Source organism: Dipodomys merriami, unplaced genomic scaffold (assembly GCF_024711535.1).
Source record: "Dipodomys merriami isolate MVZ:Mamm:240054 unplaced genomic scaffold, mDipMer1.0.p SCAF_7, whole genome shotgun sequence".
Lineage (NCBI taxonomy): Eukaryota > Metazoa > Chordata > Mammalia > Rodentia > Heteromyidae > Dipodomys > Dipodomys merriami.
In genome coordinates, this window is record NW_027206290.1 from 56,992,809 (window position 1) to 57,007,459 (window position 14,651).

At 40.4% G+C, this 14,651-nt stretch overlaps 1 protein-coding gene across 5 annotated transcripts in view; it reads left to right on the top strand.

Annotated features, from left to right (window-relative positions):
• Kif16b (kinesin family member 16B) overlaps positions 1 to 14,651 on the top strand; it is a 268,617-nt gene that overhangs the window by 162,876 nt on the left and 91,090 nt on the right. For 3 of the 5 annotated variants that reach the window (XM_070006712.1, XM_070006715.1, XM_070006710.1), the window contains exons 18-22: positions 4,319 to 4,351; positions 4,691 to 4,744; positions 6,375 to 7,733; positions 12,157 to 12,306; positions 14,458 to 14,554. In XM_070006712.1, coding sequence (XP_069862813.1) covers positions 4,319 to 4,351; positions 4,691 to 4,744; positions 6,375 to 7,733; positions 12,157 to 12,306; positions 14,458 to 14,554 — 1,693 coding nt within the window. The remainder of the gene's footprint in view (positions 1 to 4,318; positions 4,352 to 4,690; positions 4,745 to 6,374; positions 7,734 to 12,156; positions 12,307 to 14,457; positions 14,555 to 14,651) is intronic. The other 2 variants (XM_070006713.1, XM_070006711.1) reach the window with 1 other exon arrangement.

Consider the following 14,651-nt stretch of genomic DNA (forward strand, 5'->3'; position numbering starts at 1 on the left):
TCAAACTTGAGTTCTTGCCTCAGCTCCTGTGTACTAGAATTACATAGTTTGTATCAGTTAATCAGTTTTGTTGCCTACTGGTTCCTTCATCTGTCACAAATAATGTCCCTGATTCTTACATATTTAACTCTATTGCCTCTTAAATCTTGACCACTTCTCCTTATTCCAAGGAATAAACCTTGTTTCTGACCTTAGAGTATAGCCATTTTAAGAGAACAATACCACATCCTCAAATCCCATGTCTCCTCTATAGTCATCCTTTCCTACTCCTCTGTCCTGTCCCAGTGGCAGAATATTTCCTTCTGGATTTCTTAGAGTAGCCTCTTCTACCTCTAAGATTAATATCTAATATTTATTAACTGCTAAGTGCGCATGTATATTGTCTTGGATCCTCATACTTAGTGAGGATCAGGATTATTTTTGAGTCTGTCTTCTGATGAGGAAACTGAAGCTTAGAAAGATTGAGAGTCTCTCCCATGGTTGTGTAGGAGTCAGAAGCTGACCTTGTTTAGAGCCCCTACCATAGCCATTGTCTGCCCACTCCAGTCCTCCTACCTTCTCAGGGACTACTTTCTATTTTTTTCTACCTAGTCTTTCTGCTAGCTATTGATATCAACAAAGTATGCAAAAGAGTCTTCCATCTGTTAAAATGAATGTCCATTCTCCTAAATCTATCACGTTTCTTTTATAACTAAAATTATCTTCATCGTTTTCACATTCCTCCAGCCCTTACTCCTTTGCTGATTGTGGTCCAGCCTTAACTTGACTGGTGTCATTCCAGAAGGAGCCTCCATGTTGCTATCTACAAGGGATGCTCCTTGGGTCTTACCTTACTCAGCCTTCCTGAGTCATTTCATAGCATGGTTCCTTTCTGTTTGATGAAACCTCCATTTCCCCCTGCCTTCATGCACCTCCCCTATCCTGACATCCTCTCTGTCTCTAACAGAGACAGCCCTAACCTCATTTGAGGACCAACCTTCTCTGCCCGTCACTATAGTGAATGTGGTCTTTCAGACTTCAAATTCAACTTCTTTTTTTGGTATATATTATATGTATCTTTCAAATTCAACTTCTTTATTCTCATCCTTCCCCTGGGTCCTGCTTAAGCTTATTCTCTCTGTGGCTTTGATTACTGTCTACAAGATGGCAAATCACAAGTCTTTATCCTCAACCCTTATAAGGGCCTGACTACCAAGTCAACATTGGTGTCCCTATGCCTGCTGGATATGTCATTTTGATTGGAATTCTTTGGTTGGATCTAAGTGAAATTGAGCTCACTTTCCAGAACACAGGATGAAGAGATTAAAATATTGAGCTCTATAGTCAAGCCTAAGTGTGTGTGGTTGTATCTCATATGTGAAATGGGAGCAGTGATAGCCTCCACCCCAGAGAATCTTGTAGGAATTAAATGTGCTGAAAGTAGTGTCAGATAGGGCTGAGCTGGTTACTAGCTTCAGTGGGTAATAGAATTATGACCTTCTACCTGGGACCCTGCCGCTTTAAGCAATACTAGCAAAGCTATAGTCACTCCACTTACCCACCCCATAGCCTTTTCTTTGGTGCTTTTTGTCTCAATGGGCATAACTCCCTAACAATGGCACACAGTACCTAATAAGTCTGAAGTGTTATTTCACTTTATCATGTCTATTACTTTCTGAATTAGATGGAGATTATTTTTTAACTTCTATATAAGTGAAGCATCCAAGGTTAAATAACTTATATGTAGTTTCACAATCACTGGAATTTATATTTAAACCTGTTGACTTCCAAGCTCAGACTCTTGACAATTATATTACATTCCCACTATTTCTGTAACCTTGCCCTTCCAAACTCAACCTGCCAGCATGACCACCTGCCTATTGTGAGATGTTACTTCTTTGCCCTACTTGTCTTGGGTTCTGACTCTGTAGTCTCTTGTTAAGATTGCAGTGGTATCCTAGTTCATCTACTGGCTTTCCACATTGTTCCTTGCCCATCTAATGTCAATAGAACCTCAAATGTAGATGTTCTTTAGCAACCTTCCTCCAAGACATTTTTCTGCCAGTGTTCAAAATCTATAATGTAACTTCTCCAAGTCCTTTTACCGTCTGGCTCTGGCATCCCTTGAGCTTCATGTCTTGCCACTTCTCCCCTAATAAGGCAAGGTCTGGTTTTATTGAACTTTTGTGTACTTACCTCATGTGAGACAAAGAATGGTATGGTGTGTCCCTAAAAGTAGGAATCTGTGGGATATATTGACTGTCATAGACTACAGTGGAGACCTTTCCCTTACAGACTGATGGGCCCTCTTGCATACCATATTGTGTGACACTGTGTTCGATAAAAATACCTATTCAATTAAAATGTCGTGTTAGATTTTTTTTTTGGGTGGGGGGTCCGGTCGTGGGGCCTGAACTCTGGGCCTGGGTGCTGTCCTTTAGCTCTTCAGCTCAAGGCTAGCGCTCTACCACTTGAGCCACAGTGCCACTTCTGGCTTTTTCCTTTTTGCTTATGGAGTGCTGAGGAATCGATCCCAGGGCCTCATGCTTGCAAGGCAAGCGCTCTACCACTGAGCCACCTTCCCAGCCCCTCATGTTAGATATTTTAACTTAGATTTTATGATCCCCTTGAGACCATGCAGCTCCTTAGCAAGTAGTAATGGTTGGCAGTATAGATTTTTGTTCTGCCAATGTTCATTCCAACACACCCCTTCCCACTGTCCTGCTTTGTAAAATGAGGGTGATACATGTATGCCCCTCCTCCTAAGATTGGGAGAACAATGTGAGTGTTGTGTATTCTGAGTGTCAGGCACAGAATTTGCATGCTATAAGCAACCCTCAATTGTTTTGGATTTTCTGCCAGACTGAAATCTCAGTGTAGCATTTGGCTTATTGCTGTGTGCATGGATGGGCAAAGCAGCATCCACTGATGGTCACACTGAACTGTGACCATCAGTCACAGAAAATAAAAATTAAGAATAAAAACAAAACATTAGGGAAATTTCTAGTTTTAAAAGTATTTCATTCAGTAATAGTTTCTGACTCACAAGTAACTCTAGAAAGACTAAACTGTATACTTAAGTCTGAAAATGTTACCTAAGAAACTTTCCTAGAGTTATATTTATCATTAAATAAAAAGAATGAGCATAGTTAAATTTTAGTGAAATCTGTACTTAATGTAATGACATACAGGCTAGACTCCATGGCAGACAAATGCTTTTTCTATATATTTGTGTGACTTTTTTTTCATAGACGGCAATGTTGGCAATAATAGATTATTTTCCTTGGACAGTAGATAAATTCAGCCCTGATTAAGTTTCAGTGAAGGATTTAGTACTTGTGTTTTACATTACAAACAACTTCTGCACTCCTTTATAATGAGTCAATGAAGGGTGCTTGGAAGCAGGCTGTTGGAGGTTCAAATCTATGACATTGGACTAGTGATTTGACATATCAGGGCTAATCTATAAAATGGAGCTATTATTTGCTACCTTAAGACTTTTCCTGGAGAATAAAGGGAGGCAACCTTGGAAGTCACATAGTACCTGCGGTATCCTAGATCCTCCATTCTGCTTACAAAAGCAGCCAGACATCTTACTCTCAGTATTAGCCCAAATTAAAATGAAAATAGATCTGTTTGAAATGTTAGCTAGATCTTTGTAAAAGTAACTTCATTGCCACTTTGGATTTGCACATTATCCAAGGAAAACAATTTATGCTGAATTTTTCCATAGTTCAACTTTCTAACTATATCTGCAATCTGCCAAACCAGGAATATGTATAAGTTGAACAGTTCATGCTGTTTAATTGTAATGGTGAGATCTTGCAATAATTTTGGTATTTGGGAAATCACCTTGTGTTATGAATTTTTGAATTTTTGAATGAGTTCCAAATCTCCGGTATCCAACCGACCTCTCTCCCTCCCTCCCACCCCCCCCTTTTTTTTTACAATGATGTAAATCTCATAACCCACAGTAAGGCCTATGTTAGATAACTAGGAATTCTAGAAGGATTGTGACAGATTTCTGTACGGTATAATTACTGGTAAGGTAGCAAAATCTGACTTTGATGTTCACAATTATGATGCTCAGTTATTATCTGTATTCAGTAATATGAAACGCATGCAATGCTTTGCATGATAGGAGAGCTAACTTTCTGGAGTGTTTGCTTCATGAAATTATTGGGAAATGTGTTATTTATAAACAGACCCAATGATTTGTGCATGACTATTGTCTTTTAATTACCTTATTACTTTTATCCTGACGTTTCCTTCTGTTAAGTTATTGTCTTAATTGATATCTGTGCTCTTTCTTTCTCTCTCTTTCCTCCCTCCCTGGCAGTCTTTTCCCTATAAAAGGACCCATCTGTCTAAGGTATAGCTTCTCCATTTTTACATACTCAACAGTGACTAAATTGCATGTAGTAGACATGCTTGTCATTTAAAAGTTGCATTTAATTCTGCCTTTTAAAAGTACGGTGACATTTTGTTTGCCTGCAAGTCAAATTTGTTCTTTTCAGCCTGAGTTCAAGCACCTAGAAGTATGCCTAATCTCTAATCATAGTTATAGAGCAAAGAATGCATTTAAAACTTGCTAATACATGGTAATTAAAAATAATACTTGAAAAACAGATGTACTCTGTAATGTGTAATTCTATACACACAGAAGAAAGCTCTCTCACAAAAGTGACTTCTTTCCATCTGATTTTATTAGACTTGAATTTGAGAGGCAGCAGCGTGAAGAACTTGAAAAATTGGAGAGTAAAAGGTAAGCCATGTGGAAGTGGAGCTTCAACAGTACTGTCATATGTGGGTTCTTTCTCTTAATATGTTGGGCTGACTCCATCTGTGTCTGTTCCAATGTTGCTTATAGGTAATTGCTTCTTAAAAAGTAGTTGGGGTTTACTTCATATTTAAAATTTTAGAAAAAATGCATCTTTAAATACATGTGAGAAAGAGGGAATAGAGTCAGTAAGCAGATTTAATATTCCAAATATATGTTTAATTTTGACTTAAAGCCTATTTTTTTCTAAATAATGGCTCTTGAGTTTTTAAAAAGACAAAAGAATCAATGTTGGGGGTGTAGTTGTGGAGATGGGAGGGAAGGGATGGTAGGGGGAAAACAAAGGAGAAGGCAACAATGCTTGATAAGAAATGTACTCATTACCTTGCTCATGTAACTGTAAACCCTCTGTACAGTATTTTCACAATAAAAAAACTTACTTAAAAAAAAGAATCAATGAAAGAACAAATAAGAACTTCCCTTCCTTATTAAGTATTCCTCCTCCTCCTTTTGTGGGGCTGAATATCATAACCAGGACCTTGCATGTGACCCCTATGCCTAGTTTTTTGCAAGGGGGTGGGGATATTTGTTCATTTTTTTTGTTTTGTTTTGAAATAGGGTCTTACTTACAGCACACTCTAGCCTGGAACTCATGATCTTCCTGCTGTGCCCCCACACCCAGCTACCTATCCCCTACCTTCTTAAAATTCTTCCCTATGTTATTAAACTGCCAGTATTCTCCAACCTGTAATTAACCACAGAGAATTAATTGCAGCTAGACATGTATTTTCTAGACCCTGTAGTGTAAATGTCACACAGGAGTCAGTTTCCCTTCCAGCCTCATACAGGGCAGGTGTTTTGTTGGGTCAGAAGATGGAGGCTGTATGCACACTGTCATTTCACACTCTTCAATAGAGCAATCCCAACCTCCTCTCCTTGAGTTAGCACCCTGTCAGGGTCAGCTGTATTCAAGAGAAAATATATGATCTAACCCCCAGGGTCATGCATTTGAATGTTGTAGTGTGGATTTCAGTTATTTTCAGTGTTATGCATTAATAAACTAATATTTGATACCATTTGGTGATCCCCTCTGGTCCTAAAATAGTGATTAAATGCTAAGCAGCATGTAGTTATTTGAGCTGGAACAATGAACTGTCGATTATCTTGACTTTGATATTTGACCCTGGTGAGTTGAAGACAGTGTGAGCATTTTTATTTAGTGTCACTTTGTAACTGAACTTCTGTGGAGTTTAAGTCATTGGGCTGACTAAAATTATTCACATTTAAATTTAAATTGGACATGGTTCTGTCTCTTTGAGCTCTGGGGGCTCTTTTAATTATATCATGCATAACACATTATGATTCTATGCTCCACAAAGAAATGAAATCAGAGGCTACTTCAGGAGACTAGGCAGATGATATGTTGGACAGTTAAACAATAAAAAAAAAATCAAACAGTGTGCTACTGCCAATTTGAAAGGAAGGCCCTTCCTCTCTTTTTGTGAAGAAGAATTTGGCTTTGTGTTGTGTGCATTTCCAGAATGTTCTAGTTAGGGAAAAGTTAGAGCAATGATTGAATGTAGTGATCAAATAATGATCAGTGTTTGCCTTGCAGGAAGCTCATTGAAGAAATGGAGGAAAAGCAGAAGTCAGACAAGGCTGCACTGGAGCGGATGCAGCAGGAAGTGGAGACCCAACGCAAAGAGACGGAGATCGTGCAGCTCCAGATCCGCAAGCAGGAGGAGAGCCTCAAACGTCGCAGCTTCCACATTGAGAACAAGCTCAAGGACTTGCTTGCTGAGAAGGAAAAGTTTGAGGAGGAAAGACTGAGGGAACAGCAGGAAATCGAACTGCAGAAGAAGAGACAGGAGGAAGAGAGCTTGCTTCGCATCAAAGAAGAGCTGCAGCGGCTCCAAGAGCTCAACCACAGCGAGCAGGCAGAGAAGGTGCAGATATCCCAAGAGCTGGACCGCCTCCACAGGGAAAAAGATGAGCAGCGCGCCAAGCTGGAGCTGGAGAAAAGGAGACTGGAAGAGGAAGAGAAGGAGCAGGTGCTGCTCGTGGCCCACCTGGAGGAGCAACTGCGAGAGAAGCAGCAGATGACCCCACTGCTGCAGCTGGGTGAGGTCCAGCGAGTGGAGGAGGAAAAGAAGGACCTGGAAGGCATTCGGGAAGCCCTTCTGCAGGTCAGGGAAGCTCAGGCTGGAGGTGATCAAGATGGCAAGGAGCTAGAAAAGGCTCAGCTGCATTTCTTGGAGTTCAAGAAAAGGCAGCTTATTGGACTGGCAAAGATGGAGGAAGACCTGGTACAGCAGAAAGACCTCCTGAGAACAGCAGTCCAAGAAGAGCAGAAAACCCTCAAGCATTTAAAATATGAAAACCATGAGATATCTAGACTGTTAGAAAGAAATGATGGTAGTGTCCCAAATGTCACTGGTGTGGCTGAAGATTTAGAAAACATAAAGACAGCAGAGTACAGGCTACAGTATAAGGAGCATCAGCTACAGTATCTTCTGCAGAATCACCTGCCAGCTCTGTTGGAAGAAAAGAAGAAAGTGCTTGAAATCCTTGACCAAGGCTCTCTGGGCTTAGACAATACTCTTTATCAAGTCGAAAAGGAAATGGAAGAAAAAGAAGAACAGCTTGCACAGTACCAAGCCAGAGCCAATGAGCTGCAGCAACTCCAAGCTACCTTTGAATTCACTGCCAACGTGGCCCGGCAGGAAGAGAAAGTGAGGAAGAAGGAAAAGGAGATCCTGGAGTCCCAGGAGAAGCAGCAAAGAGAGGCACTGGAGAGGGCTGTGGCCAAGTTGGAGAGGAGACGATCTGCCCTGCAGAGGCACTCCACCCTGGGCCTGGAGATCCAAGAACAGAGGCAGAAACTTACTACTCTCAGAGGCGGCAGCAGTGAGCAAGCAGGACTCCAGGCAGGCCTGGAAGCTGAGCAGGAGGCCCTGGAGAAGGACCGAGAGAGGTGAGAGGAGGATAGGGCGAGTGTGACGGATGGTCGAGGCCCATTGGTTGCTCTCTTCCTACCCCTCAGGATATATTTCTTAATGTCTTAAAGTGATTATTTGTTAATTCTTTTATTATTTGTCAATTCCTATATTCTCTAATATATAAGCAAATAAGATTGTCCTTTTAGAATTGTTGGTCCAGTGTTGAAAAAAACACAAAAACCAAAACCCTTCCACTGACTTAAGGAATGAATGCTTTTATAGGCTGATAAATTTATGAGTCTGAGCAAGTTTCATTCTTCATCCCTTCTCTCCCTTCTTTCCCTTCTCTCCCTTCCTCCATCACTCTCTCTCTCTTTCCCTTTCCTGTGCCCTTTCTACTGTCCCTCTCATATTAACCCTCTCTGCCTTCTTCTCTTTCTCACTTACCATCGCCTCCCTTTCTCCTCAGTAACTTCACATGAGGTATTTCGGTTTGCCATGATCAATACTTGCTACAATAGGGCATCACCCCAGATTTCATGCTGTCTTGACCTAGGGAGAGCTGAAATCCAATATTTCCCTCATACCTATTGAGTCACATTTGAGGCGAGGCCTCAGGACTTTGTTAGAAAAACAATCTATCAACCCAACAGACAAACTCTTCAGATGATCGTGAACACAATGGGATATTCCCACATGGTTGCAGCTACCCACATACTACATACCCGCATCATACATATTTTGTATTATGAAAAATAGGCACAGAAAGTAACACTCTTTGTGGTAAGGAAAGAATCTTCATTGTTCTTTGTTGATTCCCTGTCACCAGGCTTACCAGCCATAGGTGAATGAATACACAAGTATGAAAACATCTTTTCTGATAGTTCTGAAGGCATGATGCTAAGGCTCTCAGAAAGGCTCTGGGATACTTTGTTTGAACATTATTTAGTTTGGAGATCTACAGGAGAAGTTATACTCTGGTCTAACCCCTTCCTTCCAGAATGGCCTTGAGCAAGATGTTTCTTCAATGACCTTCACTGTCTACACAGAGATGGGGAGATCAGACATCTGTGAATTTTCTTGTTTTAAAATTATTTTTAAATAAGTTTTTTTATTGTGAAAATACCATACAGAGGGGTTACAATTACATGAATAAGGTAATAAGTACTTTTCTTATCAAGCATTGTTGCCTCCTCCTTTGTTTTTCCCCTACCTTCCCTGCCCGCCCATCTCCACTACTACACTTCCCCCCACCCCATGAATTTTCTTTTACTTTCAGATCCATTGGTCAGTGGAGGTCTTAACTGAAGTCCAGGTTGCAAGGCCTAGAATGTTACTTTGTCACACCCTTAACACCACCACTTGAGTAGAAATCCTATCTACTTGCCTTAAGTCACCTCCAGCTTGTCATTTGGCAGAGGTATAAGGTCTTGCTGAGGACAAGACAAGACCTACTCAGTCGGATCCTCTGGCCTTTACTCTTCATCTTTCCTGAGAAGGTCAAGGCAACTTCCTTTTAAATGATGGGCTTATACTGAGGATTGTATTAGCAGCTGCTCTCTAATAATTCCTTCAAGCAAAGTAACAGTCAAAAACCATCATGCTATTATTTCAGAGAAGTAGGTCGGAGGTTTAAGAAAACTATTGCAGGAATAGTATGTCAATGAAATTACTGAACAAGGCTCCAGCCCCAGGGAATTTAAAAGTAGTGGAGGGCATGCTCTCAATTTGTGTCCTGCAGTGTGCAGTAAGAATGCAGCTGAGCTTTTAGCTTGATGTCCCTGGCTTTTGTCAACCAGTCATTTAGTATTCATACTCAGTAAGAATGGACATGAGTGTGATTTTGTGTACATGGTTTCCCAATGTCAGCGTATCTCTAAAACCCACCAAAGGAGACCGTTAGCTTTTTGGTTTTTGATGAAGTTAATTTTGCTAAGATCTAGTTCAGCTCACTAAAGTTCAAGTTATTTGCAGTGCCCTTGCAGCTTTCTGTGGGTGTTGCTATTGCATTTTTATTTTTATTTTTTTGCAGTGGGGGGGGGGGGGCTCCTTATCCCAAAGTATGCTCTGTGAGATCTGACCTGGACCCTTGTGAAATTTCACAAGTATGAAATAGTAAGTTCATATGAGAGCAGACTGGACAACAATACACTGAGTGTCATTTTTCCATAGTCTTTTAGTGCTTTATGAGCAAGGTTTAATTCCTGTGTGTGTGTGTGTGTGTGTGTGTGTGTGTGTGTGTGTGTGTGTGTGTGTTTGTGTGTGTGTGTGTGTCTGTGTGTGTCTGTGTGTCTGTGTGTGTCTGTGTGTGTCTGTGTGTGTCTGCCTGCCCACGTGTGCAAGCATGTACATGCACGCACCAGTAGTGGAGCTTCAACTTAGGGATGCTGTCTCTTAGCTTTTCACTCAAGATTGGTGCTCTACTACTTGAGCCACAGCTCTAGTTCCAGCTTTTTCATGGTTAATTGGGGATAAGAACCTCACAAACTTTCCTGCCCTGGCTGACTTTAGATCATGATCCTCAGATCTTAGCCTCTTGACTTGCTAGGAGGTACCTGGCTAGTTCCTTTTGTTGTCTTCTTTTCAGGAGAACACAGGCTGGCCAACTGAACACATCAGGCAGCCCCCTAAGAGAAATCCTCCTGTCGTCATGGTAGCCATAACAGAGGAACACTGTTACTACACATATTTAATTCTATTTTCTTATCAGATAGAATAATTAATAATTATGTTTAATCATGATGACTTCAATAATAGCAATAATAATGCTCACCATGCAAAGTAATTCTGTGTAACTCAAACTTTGTATGTATGTTGTCAAGATATACCATCATCTTCATTGGAGAATTTGATCTTGAAATGGTTTTGAAGCCACTGGGAAACAGTTTGGAAGTGGCAGAGCAGTGATTTGCATCTAGATCTATTTCCCACATAGCTCTGAGTTCTCCTATCTATCGACCATGTGACTTCCTGCTATAGAGACGGATCAGTTCTTCCCATTGGGATGCTCTGTTTGTCCCTTACCACCTGTAGAAATCTGTGTTCAGGACCCTGGCCCTTTTGTGCTGGTCCTCTGTCCTAGCCTTTAAGGATGCCTTGGAGTAATGCAGGCATCTTCTTAACTATAAACATTGCTAGTTACCTGCTTATATCCCACTTGCTTTCCTTGATATGGTTGAGGAGAGCCCATCACTTTATACTACTGTTGAATCCTTAGTCCTTCCTGTTCTGAAAATACTGGATGCTCTACAAATTGACCTCAGGAAATGCTTGTTGATAGGCAAATGAAGACCTGAGCTAAATTGTACACTGCCTTGTGTGAAATCCCGGAGAGATTCTGTTGGTAATCCCACCATGATCATGTCTCTGGTAGTTAAGAGCGTGGCTTTTATGTTTAGAAAAGATCAGTTACCTTGCTGTTGGTGACAATAGAAGGCAGACAGCATCATGATGTGTCAGTACCTGAATAAGAATCTGAGGTTTGGAACTTTTGGAAATTAGAAACATTAGCTGACTCTCTTACTGAAAGACTCAGATTGAAATAACCTGCCCATAGTCACAGAGTAAGTGAGCGAGCTACAGCCCTTAGCTACTGAATCTTATGTGTCCTAGATCCAAATGTGCTAGAAAGCTTGGTTCTAGTCTAGCCTGATGGCCCTACATTCAAGCATGCCTGGGTCAGCAGTAGAATGTCCTTACATACAGCTGACCATATTAGATGTATTGTTTATCATTTGGTTCTTCAATAATTCATAGCTTCTTTCAATTTCTTACAAACTCAATGACTTTCCTGTGTGTGTGTGTGTATGTGTGTTTCTGTCTCTGTCTCTGTCTCTGTCTCTGTCTCTGTCTCTGTCTCTCTCTCTCTCTCTCTCTCTCTCTCTGTCTCCCTCACCTCCCCTTCTCTTTCCCACTCCCGCTGCCTAGGCCAGTGCACTTCTGTGTTTTCTGGCGTAGCTTCTTTGCTCAGATTGCTTTCTGTACCTGGAGCATCCTTCACCATCATCTCCAAATGCCAATTTTCTCCTGGCCTTGGGAGTCTCAGAATGGCCTTGCTCATAAAGTTCCTCATAGTTCAATAATTTCTAAGAGCTCTTTGAAACCTATATCTGATTGTCAAGTGGAAGTATTTTACAGAAACCCAATATGTAGTTCACAACCAGTGCTTGTTGAATTAGGCATTAAAGACCCAGAATCTCACACAACAGCCTCAGGAACTTGCTTGAAACACAGTGGCAGTGTCTTTGCCCATGTGAGTCAAGTACTTCAGCTTTAGGATACTAGCAACACTTATTCTGGACCCTTCTATGGTTCCTTTTCATCTTAACTGTCTTACCGGTATGTGACAATTAGAGGTTAGATCCATTTTTTGTCCGTTTTTTAGAACAATGTTTTACATAACCAGATACTTAAGAAATACTACTAATAAACGAATTTATGTGGTTCCTATTTGTTTAGGTTAGAGCATGAAATCCAGCAGCTGAAGCAGAAAATCTGTGATGTTGATGGGATTCAGAGAGATCATTGTGGGACACTAGAAGGAAAGATGGCTTCTTCCAGTTTACCATCGACTGCTGAAAAATCACTGGCTCCTCTGTTGGATTCCAGGTACTAAGCATTAAACTGGTGCTATTCGTCCCTTGAAGTTGATTTGATAACTCCTTAAACCCATATTGTCCAGTTTGCTTATGTTGGGTCTCTCAAAGGCAGCTGTATAAAAGGCTCTGTCTATATGAGCTGCTGCCTGGCTGGGGATGGGGTGCAGGATCATATGGAGGAAATCAAAGACCTCTGAGAAGTGATCTGCCAAATCTAAGGAATCTTGGTGTACATAATTTGTGTGAGAGGTAGAATAAAAAGGTGTAGAGAAGCAGAGCTATCCAGAACAAAGTGCAGTGTGACCAGGTTGAAAACCACCAAGCTCTAGAATTAATTGAGTTGTAGCAGGAAGAATCTTGTGCTGATAATTACTAAGTCATTGACTAGAGGGTGAAGAAGCCGGGCACCTGTGTCTCATGCCTATAATCCTAGCTACCCAGGAGGCTGAGCTCTGAGGATTGAGGTTCAAAGCCAGCCCAGGCAGCAAAGTCCATGAGACTCTTATCTCTAGTTAACCACCAAAATGCCCGAAGTGGACTTGTGGCTCAAATGGTAGAGCTCTAGTCTTGATCACAAAAAACTCAGGTACAGTGCCCAGGCCTCGAGTTCAAGCCAAAATAACAAAACAAAATAAACAAAAAAAACCTGTTGAAATTTGTTATAAATGTTGTGTTAGTACTTTCAAAATGACCATGTATGGTGTGTATCTATTGTAAATAGATAAATGCAGAAACAAATATATATAAATATATGCAATTTTACTATAATCAAATAACTTGCAACCTTGGTGACCTTGTAAATTGTTCTGTAGCCTGTATTACTCAGATAAATCAACTTAATCATTCTTTGACTATAAGAAAACAGTGATTGTTTTCCTCTGCCCCATCTGTATCAAGGTGACACTGCCAACTGTATAGTCTTGGGGCTTGAATCTAAAGAGATGAGTATTTGGATATCAAGATATACTCAGAATGATATGAGCCTCCTTTGTAACCCTTCAGTATAGGTCTGTATTGTCCATGGTGCTAGTTTACAATTTCAGTAACAGTGAGGGGATGTCATTGTAAATGGCCTTAACTCATATTTGGTTGCATTTGATTTTGCCTTCAATACAAAAAGGTAAATATTGTACTTCATTTGGTATTTTGTGTTTAAAATATTTATCTCTTTGCCCAGCATTCTACAAAATTGTTTATTTGCTGGTCAGTAGCACACCAATGTTGACAACATCATGAATTTATTTAGAAAGCAAAAGCAGATTTATTTATTTAGTGAATGTGCCCAGATATAAATGTGGAAAATAGTTTAAAATAATCCATCTAATCAGTGCCTATAGAATTATAGGAATGGGGCCTAGAACTGAGTCAGGTTTTATTTGTCCATTCCAAGTCACAGGAGAGAGTATTGGTTTGAGTAAATTCTCTAGACTGTATTCTTTCAGTGGAATAATTTTTAAAGACAGACTGGAGATTGGGCTGAAATTCACTGGGTTAAGGCTAATGGCTATATTTTATACATTGTTTCACCTACATTCTATGGGACATGTGATGTTACTTGACAACTACTTCATTTCTGTCTTGGCCCTGTGCGGACAATTTGGAAGGTGGAAACCACTAAGATGTGGTATCATTGACCAGATGTAGGTAACTCACCCAGAGACAAGGCAGATGGAACGAACAATGCATGATTGTAACATATTGTTCTTGAATAGCAATGATCGATAGACAGTATGGCTACTTTTATTCTTTGTAATCCTCCCACATGAGGATTTATGATTGAGAAATGAGTGAGGAGATAGTGTTCTGTGTAGTGTTAGATCTGGATTCAGAGCCTCTGATTCATATAGACTGATTTTCTCCTACCCTGACTCATGTTTCCACTAAGAAAATACAGAGAAGATTTGGATGGGGTGCTTTTATCTCCTTTCCAGTGTTAATATTCTACTTTGTGTAAAGTTCTGTCTCATTTGGGAAAAGCCAGATAGTGATCACACAGCATTAGATACCTTAGAAAGAAGGAAATTGTTGAAGTTCTCGAGATGTTTTTATTATTTCCCATGTGTTTCAAATAGAATGAGACACTATATTGTGAGGAGTGTCATAAAGAACAATGTGGGAACTTAGAAATTATTCAGATTTGTCCCATTACCATGGCTTTCAGAATCAATGCTTACATTGAAGAAGAAGTCCAAAGACGTCTTCAGGATTTGCATCGTGCCCTTGGTGATGCCAGCAATGCATCTGCAGATATTATGAAGGTGAGCTGATTGAACTAAGTTCACTTTTCAAGATCATCTTGTAAATCAATTATTGGTGCTGGAGAAATAGGTGGAGTCTTTTATTGCTGCTTATAAG